This window comes from Liolophura sinensis, chromosome 10, assembly GCF_032854445.1.
Source record: "Liolophura sinensis isolate JHLJ2023 chromosome 10, CUHK_Ljap_v2, whole genome shotgun sequence".
Lineage (NCBI taxonomy): Eukaryota > Metazoa > Mollusca > Polyplacophora > Chitonida > Chitonidae > Liolophura > Liolophura sinensis.
Window position 1 is genome coordinate 27,391,045 of NC_088304.1, and position 13,861 is coordinate 27,404,905.

The 13,861-nt window shown below is 39.5% G+C and overlaps 1 protein-coding gene across 1 annotated transcript in view; it reads right to left on the bottom strand.

Moving 5' to 3' along the window:
* Positions 1-13,861, bottom strand: part of LOC135477062 (uncharacterized) — a 55,247-nt gene that overhangs the window by 1,974 nt on the left and 39,412 nt on the right. The window contains exons 9-16 of the mRNA XM_064757214.1: positions 6,827-6,942; positions 6,272-6,393; positions 5,470-5,559; positions 3,941-4,113; positions 2,513-2,608; positions 1,277-1,405; positions 680-823; positions 264-348 (exon numbers count right to left, since the gene is read on the bottom strand). Coding sequence (XP_064613284.1) covers positions 264-348; positions 680-823; positions 1,277-1,405; positions 2,513-2,608; positions 3,941-4,113; positions 5,470-5,559; positions 6,272-6,393; positions 6,827-6,942 — 955 coding nt within the window. The remainder of the gene's footprint in view (positions 1-263; positions 349-679; positions 824-1,276; positions 1,406-2,512; positions 2,609-3,940; positions 4,114-5,469; positions 5,560-6,271; positions 6,394-6,826; positions 6,943-13,861) is intronic.

Here is a 13,861-nt window from a genome sequence, read left to right on the forward strand (position 1 = left end):
GGTCTTATTTACTCTGCTGTACGTCTTTATTGTTTGTTTCGATCTACCCCGGCTGGATGATGTTGATTTTTTTATCTTGCATTTGCATTTGATACGCCATACTGAAGAAAATATGCTCCAATAAAAGAGTCGAGGAATGGCACACAGAGCCGCTGAAGACCACTACCAACCAGCATGACAGGCTTTTCAGAGTATGAAGACGAGCACTGAATGATCAGTTTATCTCGGCTCGATTATGGTAAGCAATATTACAGAAGTAATACCTTTGGGAAGACTAGGTTCTTCGTTGTCTATGCGAGCTAGCTTAGGGTAGCGGCTAGTCCAGAGGGCATTTGTGTACGGCATTGCCTAATGAAAGCAGAAGTTGATAAATAGGTCGAATAAAAAGTTAAGCAAAGTTTTGCAGACAATAACATGACTGCAAATAAAACTCCAGGGAACATGTTTTACAATTATATAATTGTGAAAGCAATGCACTTGTAAAAATATCTTGTAAAAGCAATACACTTTTCCAGTTCAAAACTTGGGTCAGATATCAAAACAAGTGTTACACGAAGTAAGAAAACATTAGAAGTGGACATCACAAGGTATAATCTAATAGGACATACATGATATCTCCTTGAAGGTTCTACATTTTCCACAGTTACATACACTGAATTAAAAAGAACTGTTTACCAACCTTTAATTTCTCAAACAAGACCCTAGAGTTCACTTTCTCCTTCCCACGAGCATCCACTCCGACAGCTGCGTGCGTAGCATTGTAGAACACGTTGTAGCGAACAATGTTGTCTCTGCCTCCGCCGATGTTGATATGCAACTCATTCTGAAGGAAAACAGCCTATCGTTAAATAACTGCACAGGCCTTCAGAGTTAAGTTGTTCTCATTCACATTAAATTTTGTACACGCTCTATGTACCCAAGGCCCTTAAAATCCGCTTATTTACGGAGAAAATTCAACGTATGATGTTACATGAAAGTTACCGCGTGTTTTGAACACGTTTAGTTGCTGGGAAAATGAAACTATAATACATGAATACTTTCTATTCATGTATTATACAGTAAAGGTTACTCCACCTTAAAATACTCCATGACAAGAGGCTTAACTGACAATGACCCATGTAACACTAATCTTAAAATTCAAATACTTAGTTGTATACAGGGAAAAAAAAACAATATTAAGAAAAATTCTTACTGATATAGTGTGAGTAGCCTTTCATTTCTTACATTACTAATTAAAAGTTTAATTTACTTAAATGTAAAAAAAATGGAGACTTACGTCGTGGAATACGTTATTTTCTATCGTTACGCTGGAGTACTGATCGTCCAGCATTATTCCCCGGACATGCGCACCAGGCATGTAGCGGAGCACGTGATGAATGTGGTTCTCTTTGATGACATTTCCTCTCTGACAAATTAGAAGCGACCATTAATGAAAGTGATTAAGTGACTAATACACATTTGGTGGTAAAAGTTCAGTATAGTGCATACTGCCTAATAGATTTCCTCCAATTGGTATGAATGCTTTGAGGAATTTTCGTGTTCTACTGAATTTTTAGCTCATTACTTGACATGGAATTTCACGATCCTTTCCTTCTTCTAAAATATCAAACTATCGTTATGATGCTAAGTGTATAGTTTGCGTGTTAGGTTTCTAAACCAGAACCAGTAACAGAAGACTTTTGAGCTATGTCTGGATTGCTGATCACCATACGGCTCCACACAAGCTGTTAGCTGTGGTTTCAATGGATTCGCTCTTAGAGCTTTGAAACCACACGCGCATATGTCAGAGAAATATTGCCGAACTGAGGTCAAGCTATAATCATTCATTCAACTATGATAGACTTCTGCTAACCTGAGTCGAAACAGATCGGTCTAAGAACTGCAAGGCCGGTGCCCAAAACGGCGTTTGACACAAACCACCAAAGAGCTAAGAAAGTATATGAAGTACGAAAATAGGACGGAATCATGGAAAGAGAAGCGTTCAGCAGATTTCAGTGATGTTGGAAAGACAGTAAGTATGTTTTACGTGAATGTGTGAAATCAGTATTTTAATCGAGTACCAAGCTAAAATGTCAGTTGTCGGTTCAAAAATCCAACCTGGCGATCCAACTCAACACGATGAATGCCCTCTCCCCTTGTCCCGAGTTAAACGGATGTAAAACTTCATTAGCAGTGCGCTTGTTCTGACGTGGTCTGAATGATTATATTTAACATTATGACAGATATAACACGAGGGTGTCACCATTGATCAGGCCTATTCGAATGGCGATATATCGCAGACATTACGCTGCCTCACTGAAACGCCATGCCGATGACACCAAAAACGAGGTTTTACTAAATTACAGCAAACTAACACCCAGCCAAGGAAGCATTGCACTTGCGAACTTAAATCCTAAGTTATAAGTGCGGATTTAACTCAGATCTGTTGCTTTTTTTTCAAGACACTGGCACAGAACTATGGTTCCTTTCACGTTAAATGGCATTATTGTTTTTACCAATCTTTAGAACTTACACTTGTCCAGTCTCGTGCGGTGTGAATCCCGCCACAGTCAGAGGCTCCCGTGCACAGATGATGAACGTGATTTTTCCTTATCGTGTGATCATTACCCTACGAAGAAGAAAGAGAAAATAAAATCAGCGTTTAAACCACACTAGATTTCACAATATCTTCTAGTTTATAAATTTCCACAAGCCTATATTTCAAAACAATGTGGTCGTTTTATGACTTCCCAGAAATGTATATTGAAGGTTATAATGTTTCAGAAAGCAACGCAAAAGGTTTATGTTAATGAGTCGTGGGTTATAGTGTTCTGCGCTGGACTCGCTATTAACCAACTGAAGTCATTCGTGAGACTTCATAAAAGTAGTGTTTGCAATAACTGCAACATCCACCACCGAATCATTTTAACATTTCAGAATGAATATGGAGAGAAAATTTCCTTAAGCATTTTTTTCAACCATATCGCAGAATTGTCTCCTCATAGTAGGCCGGTTACAATATTGGAAGCGACTTGGCGATGACAAAGACACCACACATGACACCTTTCATAATGACGTACACCCACAACTTCCGCCCTCTGTTATTGTCACAAGCGCCATTGGGGTATGCGTAGTTCTAATGCCTGTCTCGAATTGTGGAATTTGTGAGATTTACCTGTCCCCATTGTCTTTGGTTGTAATAAGCGTTTCTTAGAGCTCTTAAGATCGTTTCCCTAGTGTGACGTAAGATGTTTGTAAGACCAGTTGCTTTTGACCAATATGGTCCACAACTGAAGGTTGCTCACCGAGTAAAACAAAAGTTTGTCACACGTGAGAAAGTCTGCCAAAACTGATTAACCAGTTCGATGGTTTACCCCTGACTCCCTCACCTACGGTTAGAGGAAACATCATATCCAACGTTAAACACCAGTCAAGTTAATATATTGCGTCGTCGAAATACTTCACTGGAACTATGTCGAAGTTGTTTCGTTTACGAGTTTACCGCTCACTACGGTGAGAATTCTTCTTGAGGCCACGCATGCGCAATTGATGCAGATGTTTCCCTGACTGAATACTGTCACACAAACATTGCAGTATCTTGACACACTATAAATGGCTGCACTGTTATTTTACACCGCGTTAAAATGCATCAAAATTCTGCCTGATGTGGATACAACTATAAACTTCTTGCCCAAAAATGCTCCTCACCCCCTAGAGGTTGCCAAGGTGACAAAATGCTATGACCTTTTATGCAAAAAATTCATACCAATTAACGCAGTCATGTTAAGTTGATTTTTTACATATTGTAGGGAACAATGCCAGCTGCATGTGGTGGTGTACAAGAGTAAAAAGCGAAAACAAGGGCATATGTATTTTGGGGTTGAAGTTGATAATTTACTACATAAAAAGTAAAGACAGTCAACAGGCCTATATATCCTGGAAGTGATCCCTGTTAACTTACCAACCACCAGATGCCGGTATACCGTCCCTCATGGATATGGTTGAACTGCAGCACTGCCCCTACCCCAGTGACACTGATGCCGTGCTGATTCATAGCAGCAGCCCGAGAGAAACTCCATATGTGGTTGTTTTCCACCAGGTTGCCCGATGACGTCAGTGTTTTCCTCTCACCACCTGTGACAGGTGACGCAGGGGAAAAGACATGAGTAATTCTAGACCAGTGACGACTAATCAACATTACTTCATTTTTTTTGGCCTAACTCTGATTGTCATGGCGCTAGAGGGACGTGTAATATATTACAATTTATGCATTTACATGAAAAGTCAGAATAAAACCCTGATTGTTGTAAATTGACAACAGGCCGTATTTCCTGGTGAAGCGTGACCATTTGCTAGTCATCACAGTCGTCACCGCTCTGGGTTCAAATCCCCAAATACCTTCTCTACAAGCAGATAAGGATTTTGTCCCAACAATAGTTACCAAATACAAAGCCATTCTGGCGTAGATGAAAACTGAGGTAAGAAAAATCACGCATGCCTTGTCCAATGAAGACAGCGCTGGTATAGCAGCGTGACGTCACAATGACGAGCCATGGAGTGCACCGTTACAAAACAAAAATGACGTCAGCCGAAGTCGTAATGTTTATTCCTTGGCAGTAATTCAGCTGCGCAGTTAAACCCTCAATGTAATTTATATAGACAGTAGGCAGTGGCTCTGGCTGTTTAGTTTTATGAGTGCAGATATCTGGAGATCAGATCAGATCAAACAAACTGCCCTTTGCTGGTTACTGGCAAACATTCCCAACAGACACACTAATATATAGGCAATACTGGTGCAATAGTGGTCTAAAATCGATAGTGGCCTAAAATCGATTACACCAGCTTCGCTGACCGCTTGTTGTCACCAGATCTTTATGAAAAGTGAAAGCCGTGGAATGGTTTTGATTTGAATTGCATGTTGAAAATATTGCACCAAAATGGCATGATTAAAGCTCAATAATGAAGGGATGTAAACCACACAAGCAGCCTCACTGCGTAATGAGGGAGGCAGCATGGATGACCTATACACGGAAATTTAATGACGATGATGCATGAACAAGAAATCTGACCATTAAGAGTTCTCCAGGAAATTGTGACTTCCGGGAAAACGAACAACAAAAGACACTATCCTTGGAAACATCCAGGAAACATCCAGCTATGTTCCTTGCCAAATGATATCGAAGAGTCATTAGATGTGTACATAGACTTTGTCTATTTGTGGCAGGACGAATCCACGCCGCCAAAGGCCTGCCGCCACTGAAGTATCATGTCGAAGACACCAGGCATGAGTTACAATATATGGACACCGGGCCAACCAAATCCCGGTTCTTGCGACGTCAGTGCGGAAATAAGCCACCCCAGCGGCCTACCGACCTTGGTGGATCAGGACAGACATACATCACTGTCATTACCTTAAAAATTATTGGTCGAGTCTTCGGCAACATTTGCAGACAGTGTCATCTACTATATAGATCAGTTATCATACTGTACCATCTATTTCTATTCCTCCGTCTGTATCGTGGATTTCACACTGACGAATGGTCACGTGTTTACTGGACTTCACCGTCATCCCGTAAGAACCTGGAGAAAAGAACTTCAAATTCGAATCTTAAAGACATGGAACAGTTTTCTGGTATCACTTTATTCGTGTTATGAAATCATTCAAGAAGGGATAATACTACACACATCTCCGTAAAGTAGAAACAAGTCACTACATACTGGAACACACTTCATCAGTTTTTGTATTCGGGGCCTCCGTGGCTCAGTTGTTAGTGTGATCGCGCAACGTAATGACCCAGGAGCCTCTCACCAATGCGGTCGCTGTGAGTTCAAGTCCAGTTCATGATGTCTTCGTCTTCGGCCATAAATGGGAAGGTCTGCTGGTAACCTGCGGACAGTCGTGGGTTTCTTCCGGGCTCCAAGTGCTTACCTCCCACCATAATGCTGGCCGCCGTCGTAAAAGTGAAATATTCTGGAGTACGACGTAAAAAAAAACAAAGAAAGCAATAAAGAATTTTTTTTTGTATTCAACATGATCCAATAATAGGTGAGCGTTTTATCCGATTATCGGTTTACTCCAAATAGTTTCACGTGTATGATGTCGCAAGGGCAAGCAATTGCTTAAAACAGCATAAAAACTGTTATAACCCCCTATTCGAAGTTATTTCATCTCATTCAATTATTCACATCGCCAATTACCAAAATATCATTAACACGTAAAAATGTTACCTGTGCCACACGGACGAGGAAGCAAAAAAAGAGTAGAGAACTGATATAAATGCAAAATGTTCACCCGTATTTTTAATTTCAAGCCTTTGCAGCTTCACTTTGTCCAGATGGTCTCCCACTATCGCCTTATGTCGGCAATTCTCCAGTATGAGATCTTCCATTGTTACTGACGATACATTCGAAAATCTGTAAACAACAGTGTCCATATTTCTTTAACTTGGACGTTGGGCTTGATATCGTTCCACCTACTGTACGATGTTTCACATTTAGCGTGGTGGAGATGTGTAAAATGGACGAAATCTAGGCACTGAGCAGGGGCTACCTTGTCATGTATCGGATGCAGCTCTTCCAGCGAGTGATACACTTAAACTTCGTCAAGAAGCAATCGTCTTGACGTTAAAAGAAATCAGTGCGTCAACAGCCAAGTCCACCAAGAACAAGCAAAATACTTAAAATAACTTCGACCAAGGAATTGTTTCAGATAAGCAGGAATAAATCATGTTACAATGTATGACGTTAGGAGAAATGGTTACTGCATATATATACAATGTATGACGTTAGAAAAAATGGTTACTGTATATATATACAACGTGTGACGTTAGGAGAAATGGTTACTCACTGAAACAGATCATTAATCAAGGAAGTGTAGATGATATCGCTCGTCTCGACCTGCCCGTTATGCTCGGGAGGCCAAACGTACAGAATGCCGGTCTCCTTATCGACGTAGTATTCTCCCTTAGATAAACAGTAACTTAAAGGTAATTGCGACAACGACTCTTACTGTGGCATTTATAAACTGTTATCAAGTTTTGACATAAATCTTCGTTTTATTAAAATTTGGACTTGTTAATATTTTGATTGGATAACATGTGTTAGTATCCACTAAGCATTTGGTTCCAGTTGCAAGAAATAAGTCTTGGGTGAACTTGAAATGCAGTCTATACACTCAGTTTTTAAATAGTTTGTATTTATTCATAAAAAAGTTTAACATTTTATCGGGGTGATGTATTTTTGATCAGCCCATCAAAATTTGAAATTGGAAACAAACATATATGTAAATAGTGCATTACATACCTGTTGATCTAGTTCTGACAATGCATTGAACACGTTGAAGTATGCGCCTTGGCTAGTGAACCCAGCATTTGCACCCTCAGTAATATGTCCTGAAAGAACAAATGTGTTTACTTACTGGATGTTTTACGTCGTACTCAAGAAAAGAAGAACAGAAATCCGTAAATTGTATGAACTGTGTTGACATTAAAACAGAAAACATGTTTAATCACAATGTAAGAGAAAGACCAAAGCTATGTTGTGTGAATCAATCAGAAAACATGTCCAGACATATGTTATCAGAGACAAACATGCACAGACGTATCTTGTCAGAGACAAACATGTACAGATGTATCTTGTTAGAGACAGACATGTACAGACGTATCCTGTCAGAGACAAACATGACCAGACGTATCTTGTCGGAGACAAACATGACCAGACGTATCTTGATCTTTACTTATATAGATTAGAAAGACAGAAAGCGGCAAATTTTATTAGCTGTAATGACAGTAAAACAAAAAACTTTTTATCGAAATGTAAAAGAAACATTGAAGCTGTGATATGTGATTTTACAATGAGTATAACACTCTCTATGGCGGGTATGGACAGAGCGTTCAGAATCTCTGGCGATCTGCATTGCGATCAACCACATAGACGGCGCTGTTATCCCTATGTACACATCTATCACGTACATGGTATTTAACAACATAGATGGCGCTGGTTGCCCAGTGTAACCGTCTATCTTGTATGTCATGTGTAACATCATAGATGGCGCCTCTTGTAGCATGAGATCTTTACATATTAACGGGAAAGACGTAATCGTCCGTTACTTTTGAATCATAATCTGATCGGTTAGGGTCTGTAACGCTCGTCATTTTCAAACTGTATCTAATACCGCTTAACCTGGGGCTAGGGGCCGTAAAGGTAGCCATGCTAATCACATCAGCATGATGCCTTTATGAACAGTTGCAATTAAAGCGCGACTGAGATACTTGTTTAATTGTTATTTGACATGGAACTCATTCACTGACTACGAATTTGAACTTTGATATGGAATTCATGCCTGGAATATTCATTGTCTGCCCGGCATCATTGAAAACTGATGACCGCTTCTCTCTTGTGTGTTACGGGCTTTATTTCTTATTTGTATAATGTCTTACATAGCTTTGCGAGTTAGTGTTAAACGTTGTTTTGGAAATGGATCTTGCGATTATCGACTTGGAACGCCCTTTACAGACTACGAATGGTATATGAATGTCGGACTTGACGCTTATATTAATAAGAATACATATATTTTTAAAATCGATACCAGTATATGCATGCAACGTTGAACCATGTCTTTGAATTTCATTTCCAGAGGAAACATTGTAAGAGTGCAAACCAATAACTATAGGAGTGTGAGCCAGATTGTTGGACTTGGTAAAATCCAAACACAACATTTTTGTCAAAAAAGGATAATGGAAACTTGTGCATATGTAAACTTAATCTGTATTTAAATTCCCGCACGTATACATCGTAAAAGAAACCTACGTACCTTGCGAGATGCTCTGGAAAGCTTACCTTCCTGTTAGACGTGGGATCTGTTATAGTGTGGTACTTTGGAAGTTAACGGATATTGGGCTGGGATATATATATTCATCTGGTAATAAAATAGCATTGTGGTGTTTTATGTGGCGTTGAAGTAAGATGATGTGACGTGGACACTAACCTGGTCTCATGCCACGATGTAGCTTTGTGCTCAGTGTGATCATGTAGTTAGAAGGGTCCACTTTAGCAACATGGGCTGATTCGTCCGCATAGTCCCAATACCTGAAACACGGATTCACTGCGATGTATCATAAATAAGGCCATTTGTGGACAGTTTAGCGTCTGATTTATGTGGTAGTGAAGTCTTGTCATTTCCAGTATTTGCGGAGCTAACAAGTCAGGGTCAACTTTCATTGCCATTGAATTAATGAACATGTATCTGATTTGGGCATATTTATTATTAAACACATCAAATATAACCGTAAGCAATCTGCGTAAGTTTTAATACACGAAGTCTGGGATCCATAAAAATACTCGACTTACCAAAATCCATACACCCACAGATCTTTCTCTTTTGCCCACTTCTGTGCTCTCGAACCAACAGCAGAATGGTTGTATGTAAATCTTTGTCCCCGGGGACCATCTGGCGTTGTGATAACGTTCTTGTAGGAGCCCTGGATTATAGAAACAAAGCTGTCCAGAGGAAAACGTTTGGTGATTATAACCATGCTAATTCTGAATTCTAATGTAAACATATCTACTGTATTTCACCTAAAGCTCAGTGTTTTTTCAAGTGACTTATTTTGCTTCTGATTTATTTATCAGAAATAAGAGGGCTGCGTAAGAGTTCGACAAGTTAATTTTTCATCAGAAAAAAACTTTCGCGGACAAAAATTAATTGTAATTATTTTGTGTGCTTCTGAAAGTGCGTGTTTATTGACAAGATTTTAGAAATCCAGTGCTTGTGTTATAAATGCAACAGAAAATAGATAAAACAGGACATTACTTGCATGGCATAATCTGCTTCTTTCACAGAAAACAGTTAAAAATGAGGACCGCGACAAATGTCGATAATATAAAAACAAAATCCGAACGAAGTTTCCCACTTTTAACTTACATCGGGTATAAACAGTTTATGGTACAGAAATGCACAAACATTGGGAAAAACGCTCATGAAGGACTGGAACTTTATTTTCAAGTCGAATACTCACGTCATTTGGCCACCTTGCCAAACGGAGAGGTTTCCCGTTGTAGAACACCTCCAGTGGAGCGGTGCGCTGTACGTCAATCCAAACTTACTTAAGTTTTCCCAACTGAGTCAGCGGAATTCCAGCCTCCGTTAACGTCTAACTGCAGGACCTGGATGAAGAGTTAGTATGAAATATTGAGAGGACCAGAGATTTCTAATGTAACAAATATGTAGTCAGGCAAAGCTGTGAAACGAGGAAATCTAAGGAAAAGACCAAATTTCTGGGAATTCAATAACTTATTGATTATTAATTATGTGAATTGTTTAACTTCTGTAGGTGAATTAAACCTTGGGCTTTGACCACTTGCCATGGACAGCTGTATACCACTGTGGTCACTGCTCTGATTTCAAACCACATGCTGTAAGTGTTTTATTATTTTGATAAAGAGTTTATCGGTGAACTGGGTTCGGAGAGCCAGATCTGAATGTCATAGTTTACGCCTTCCCTTTGGTGTTTCGACTGTGTTTACCAGAACGACGACCGTCAGGTTTTATGAAACTGGACCCTTATCTACAAAGCCCAACTGAACGTCAAAGCCGATCCAGCGGGAGCAGGATTTAAGGCTGAAAATTCTTGGATAGGGGACAGTGGACCTCCATACCAGTAAAGAACAAGTGGTACTTATCTTTTTATCAAGCAGCTTAAGCCTTTAGTCATACATTACAAGTGGTAAATAACCAAATTCAGATCAGGAAGGTACTGTGGTTGATACATTATTCTGCAGTTAAAAATTCTGTGTACAAATTTTATACTCCCAGGAGGAAAACATATCAATTGTAGCTGTGTTGGAATTTTTAACTTCATACGTAAGACGTTTGATTACTATAGCCTCTGTGATCTAGCATTTAACCTTATTATGGGCTATTGTAGGCAGTATCTGTAATACATGTGGGTCTTTGACTGGATGGAATAGATGGTTTCCAATCCGTTTACCACCTGTCTGGGAACCAGAAAATATATAAAGAATTGGCTCTACATGGAGACAGAAATATGGAAAAATGAATCCCAAAAAGAATTATGTACTGGGTGGACTGTTATTTAACGCCTACAAAGGCGACCTAGTTTTACGGGTGTATCTCTGGTATAGAAAATCGATGATTGACGAATCCTGGCGAACAGAGAAATCATTCTGCGTTTGTTTTTTTAAATGTTACGTGTCATAAAAGTCATACAGCAGTATGACAGCAATTGGACAGCTATATACCGAAGGGTCCTGCATGTGGCGTGTACATTATCTAGTCGTGTAGCAATTGTTAGGTTATCAATTTTATTATCAACAACTGACATTCTATCATGGTACGGGATTTTGAATACTGATTTTACTGAATCGCTATAAAATGAAATATGAATGTCTGTTTCGACGCATAGATACTGCAGTTTCACCAGTGGTCTAAAGGGTTTTTAGATTAAAATAATAACTTGACGTGAGTAGATGGCTAATACATTTGTGGATTTCCCAACATTGAAACGGCCCAGCGGGGTTGAAAAAATCTTGAAAAGCTTCCAGTGTATTTTTAATGAGAAACATTAGAACATGAAATCCATCTCGCAAAAGTTGTAGTGCTGTCCACATGTTTTGTCATAGAATATTTTAAATATTTGAACCTTGATACGACTGAAATCAGCTACAAACCATACAAACTGAAGATCCTAATTCGTGTTGTGAGCTTACCACGTGAACCTCTTGTCCGTTGTACGCTCTGAACGTGACCTGTGTCCGAAATTCTTGGTTCAACGTCACGGTTTGGCTCAGGTCATGATAACCATGTGTCAGCTCAATGCTAACATCTTCAACACAAACAAAAAACACTCACCTGAGCTCTTTCCCCATATGGCGCTTCACAGGAAAGAATGGAAGTTATCGGAGATAGATTGGGGCAAAACTTTCCATCAGTAATTTCTGCTTAAGCCATTGTGCTAGAAGACGAGTAAGTTGCTATAATGAAAGCATTTATGTGAATAGTTAGAATAAACTCAAACTGAGGTACATTTACAAGAAGCTCCATTTCAAACTGTCGACGATGCTTTGGTTTTTGGGTCATTATATGCTATAGGCTTTTATATCATAAGTGCATAGAATCTAGGGATGTCACAGTTAAGGTCGCACACATTCCGTTGCGTACCTCAGACAACTAAACTAGTCTCAACTAGCATTCTAATCTGTCTGGTAGTATCATGTAGACAGGCAGTAGTGCGATAGCTACGAGAGGACAATGACATAGTCGCATGCCCTAGAAAAGGCTTATCATATCTTTACAAGATCACACGTGTACGTGGGTTTCTCTGTACAGCAAAGGGTAAGTTTTTTTGTTACAGCGTGTTAAGAGGAAGTAAATAGTCCTTGTTATAGTGTTCTGTTTTGCTCGTTCCTTTAGCTGCTTCGGCTGCGATTGTAACGAGGGTTGTCAGTGTCTTGCTAGGTTCGGTGCTTTACTTCGGGCACCACGGTTCGACCGGTGCCAAATAAATAAGGAATTCTTCATCTCGACGTTAAACACAAATAAATGCCTGCAACTTGAAAAAAGATAAGGACATATTGGGAAAGGGATAGGGGGTGGGGACGGATTTGAAGCTGAGATTAGCCATACCACCATTACATCACAATGTGTTGATCATATAATTCACGACCCAGATTCCATAAACGAATCTTTGTCAAATGTCTGACAGAAAGAAAGTAAAACCTTACAGAAATTTGGGCTTTGACGCAAGCACAACTGGTTTTTAAGAAACTGTGTGGTCGGCTTAACATTGCCTCAAATACAAACCCACTACAATTAGGTAGTGTTCACAGATTTTCCCGCAGTCGGGCAGGATGTATTACGCCCGGTCTACATTTTACGCCGTGAAGAATTAATATTTCGTATGGATCTTACCATTTCCAACCACGTCTGGGTCATTCAGTCGGGAAACCGCCTTTTGAACGGATTTTAAAGGACTTGACAAGGTCAGTCTGAAATCAGTTTTTGCACATTATAAATGTCAATTGTCGCGATTTGTCAACATTTTTCGCCCGTACACAAGCCCGCTTCAAGCTGTGTAAAAGCATATTGTTCTGTGTCGCAGTGCCTCTGAAATAGCTCTTTGATAGAGATATCGCTGCTATATTTATATAGCAGCGCCTGAATCAATGTTTTTAGGTGGGCAGTCTTTCTCATTTCATATTGTTGTCAACCCTCATTATAATACTCCATACTCAATTTTATTGGAAATACACAAACAGTTCAACAAACACCACCACGTTTCCTGTACACTTTATTCACTTACATGTTATCAGCTTCAGTTGGAACTGAACTTTTTGTTGAAATGTGAGATTCACATATATTTCATACATTTTGAAATCCACCCTTTACTACTCTAAGTAAACATAGACAAGTTACTGAAAATAATCACATCGCATGCCCGTCACAGCATATCAGTGACATGCACCGACAGTGGAAGGACGAGAAAAATATTTTCTAAGGTATAACAGTTTAAATGGCCTGAATTTCGCTGAAAACTCGGTTAAACTTGGCGCTGTATATGTCTGTAGTGCAACTGTTATTCCGGTTTTGTTATGTTTTGTTTGGTTGATGTATAACTCAAGAATAATTCCCTCACATGGCAGTGTTCCCATGTTTGTGAGGAGAAAACCGGATTGCCTACGGAAAATCACAGCCAGTCACTTCAAAACTGCACAGTTCTCCGCAGCGGAGCCACTTTGGACGGGATTCGAATCTCCGATTGAATTGATTACCGAAAAATGCTCTGAAATTATTATGTATGTATGTATGTATGTATGTATGTTTGGTGTTTTATGTTGTATTTACCAGTTTTTACCAGCCATATCG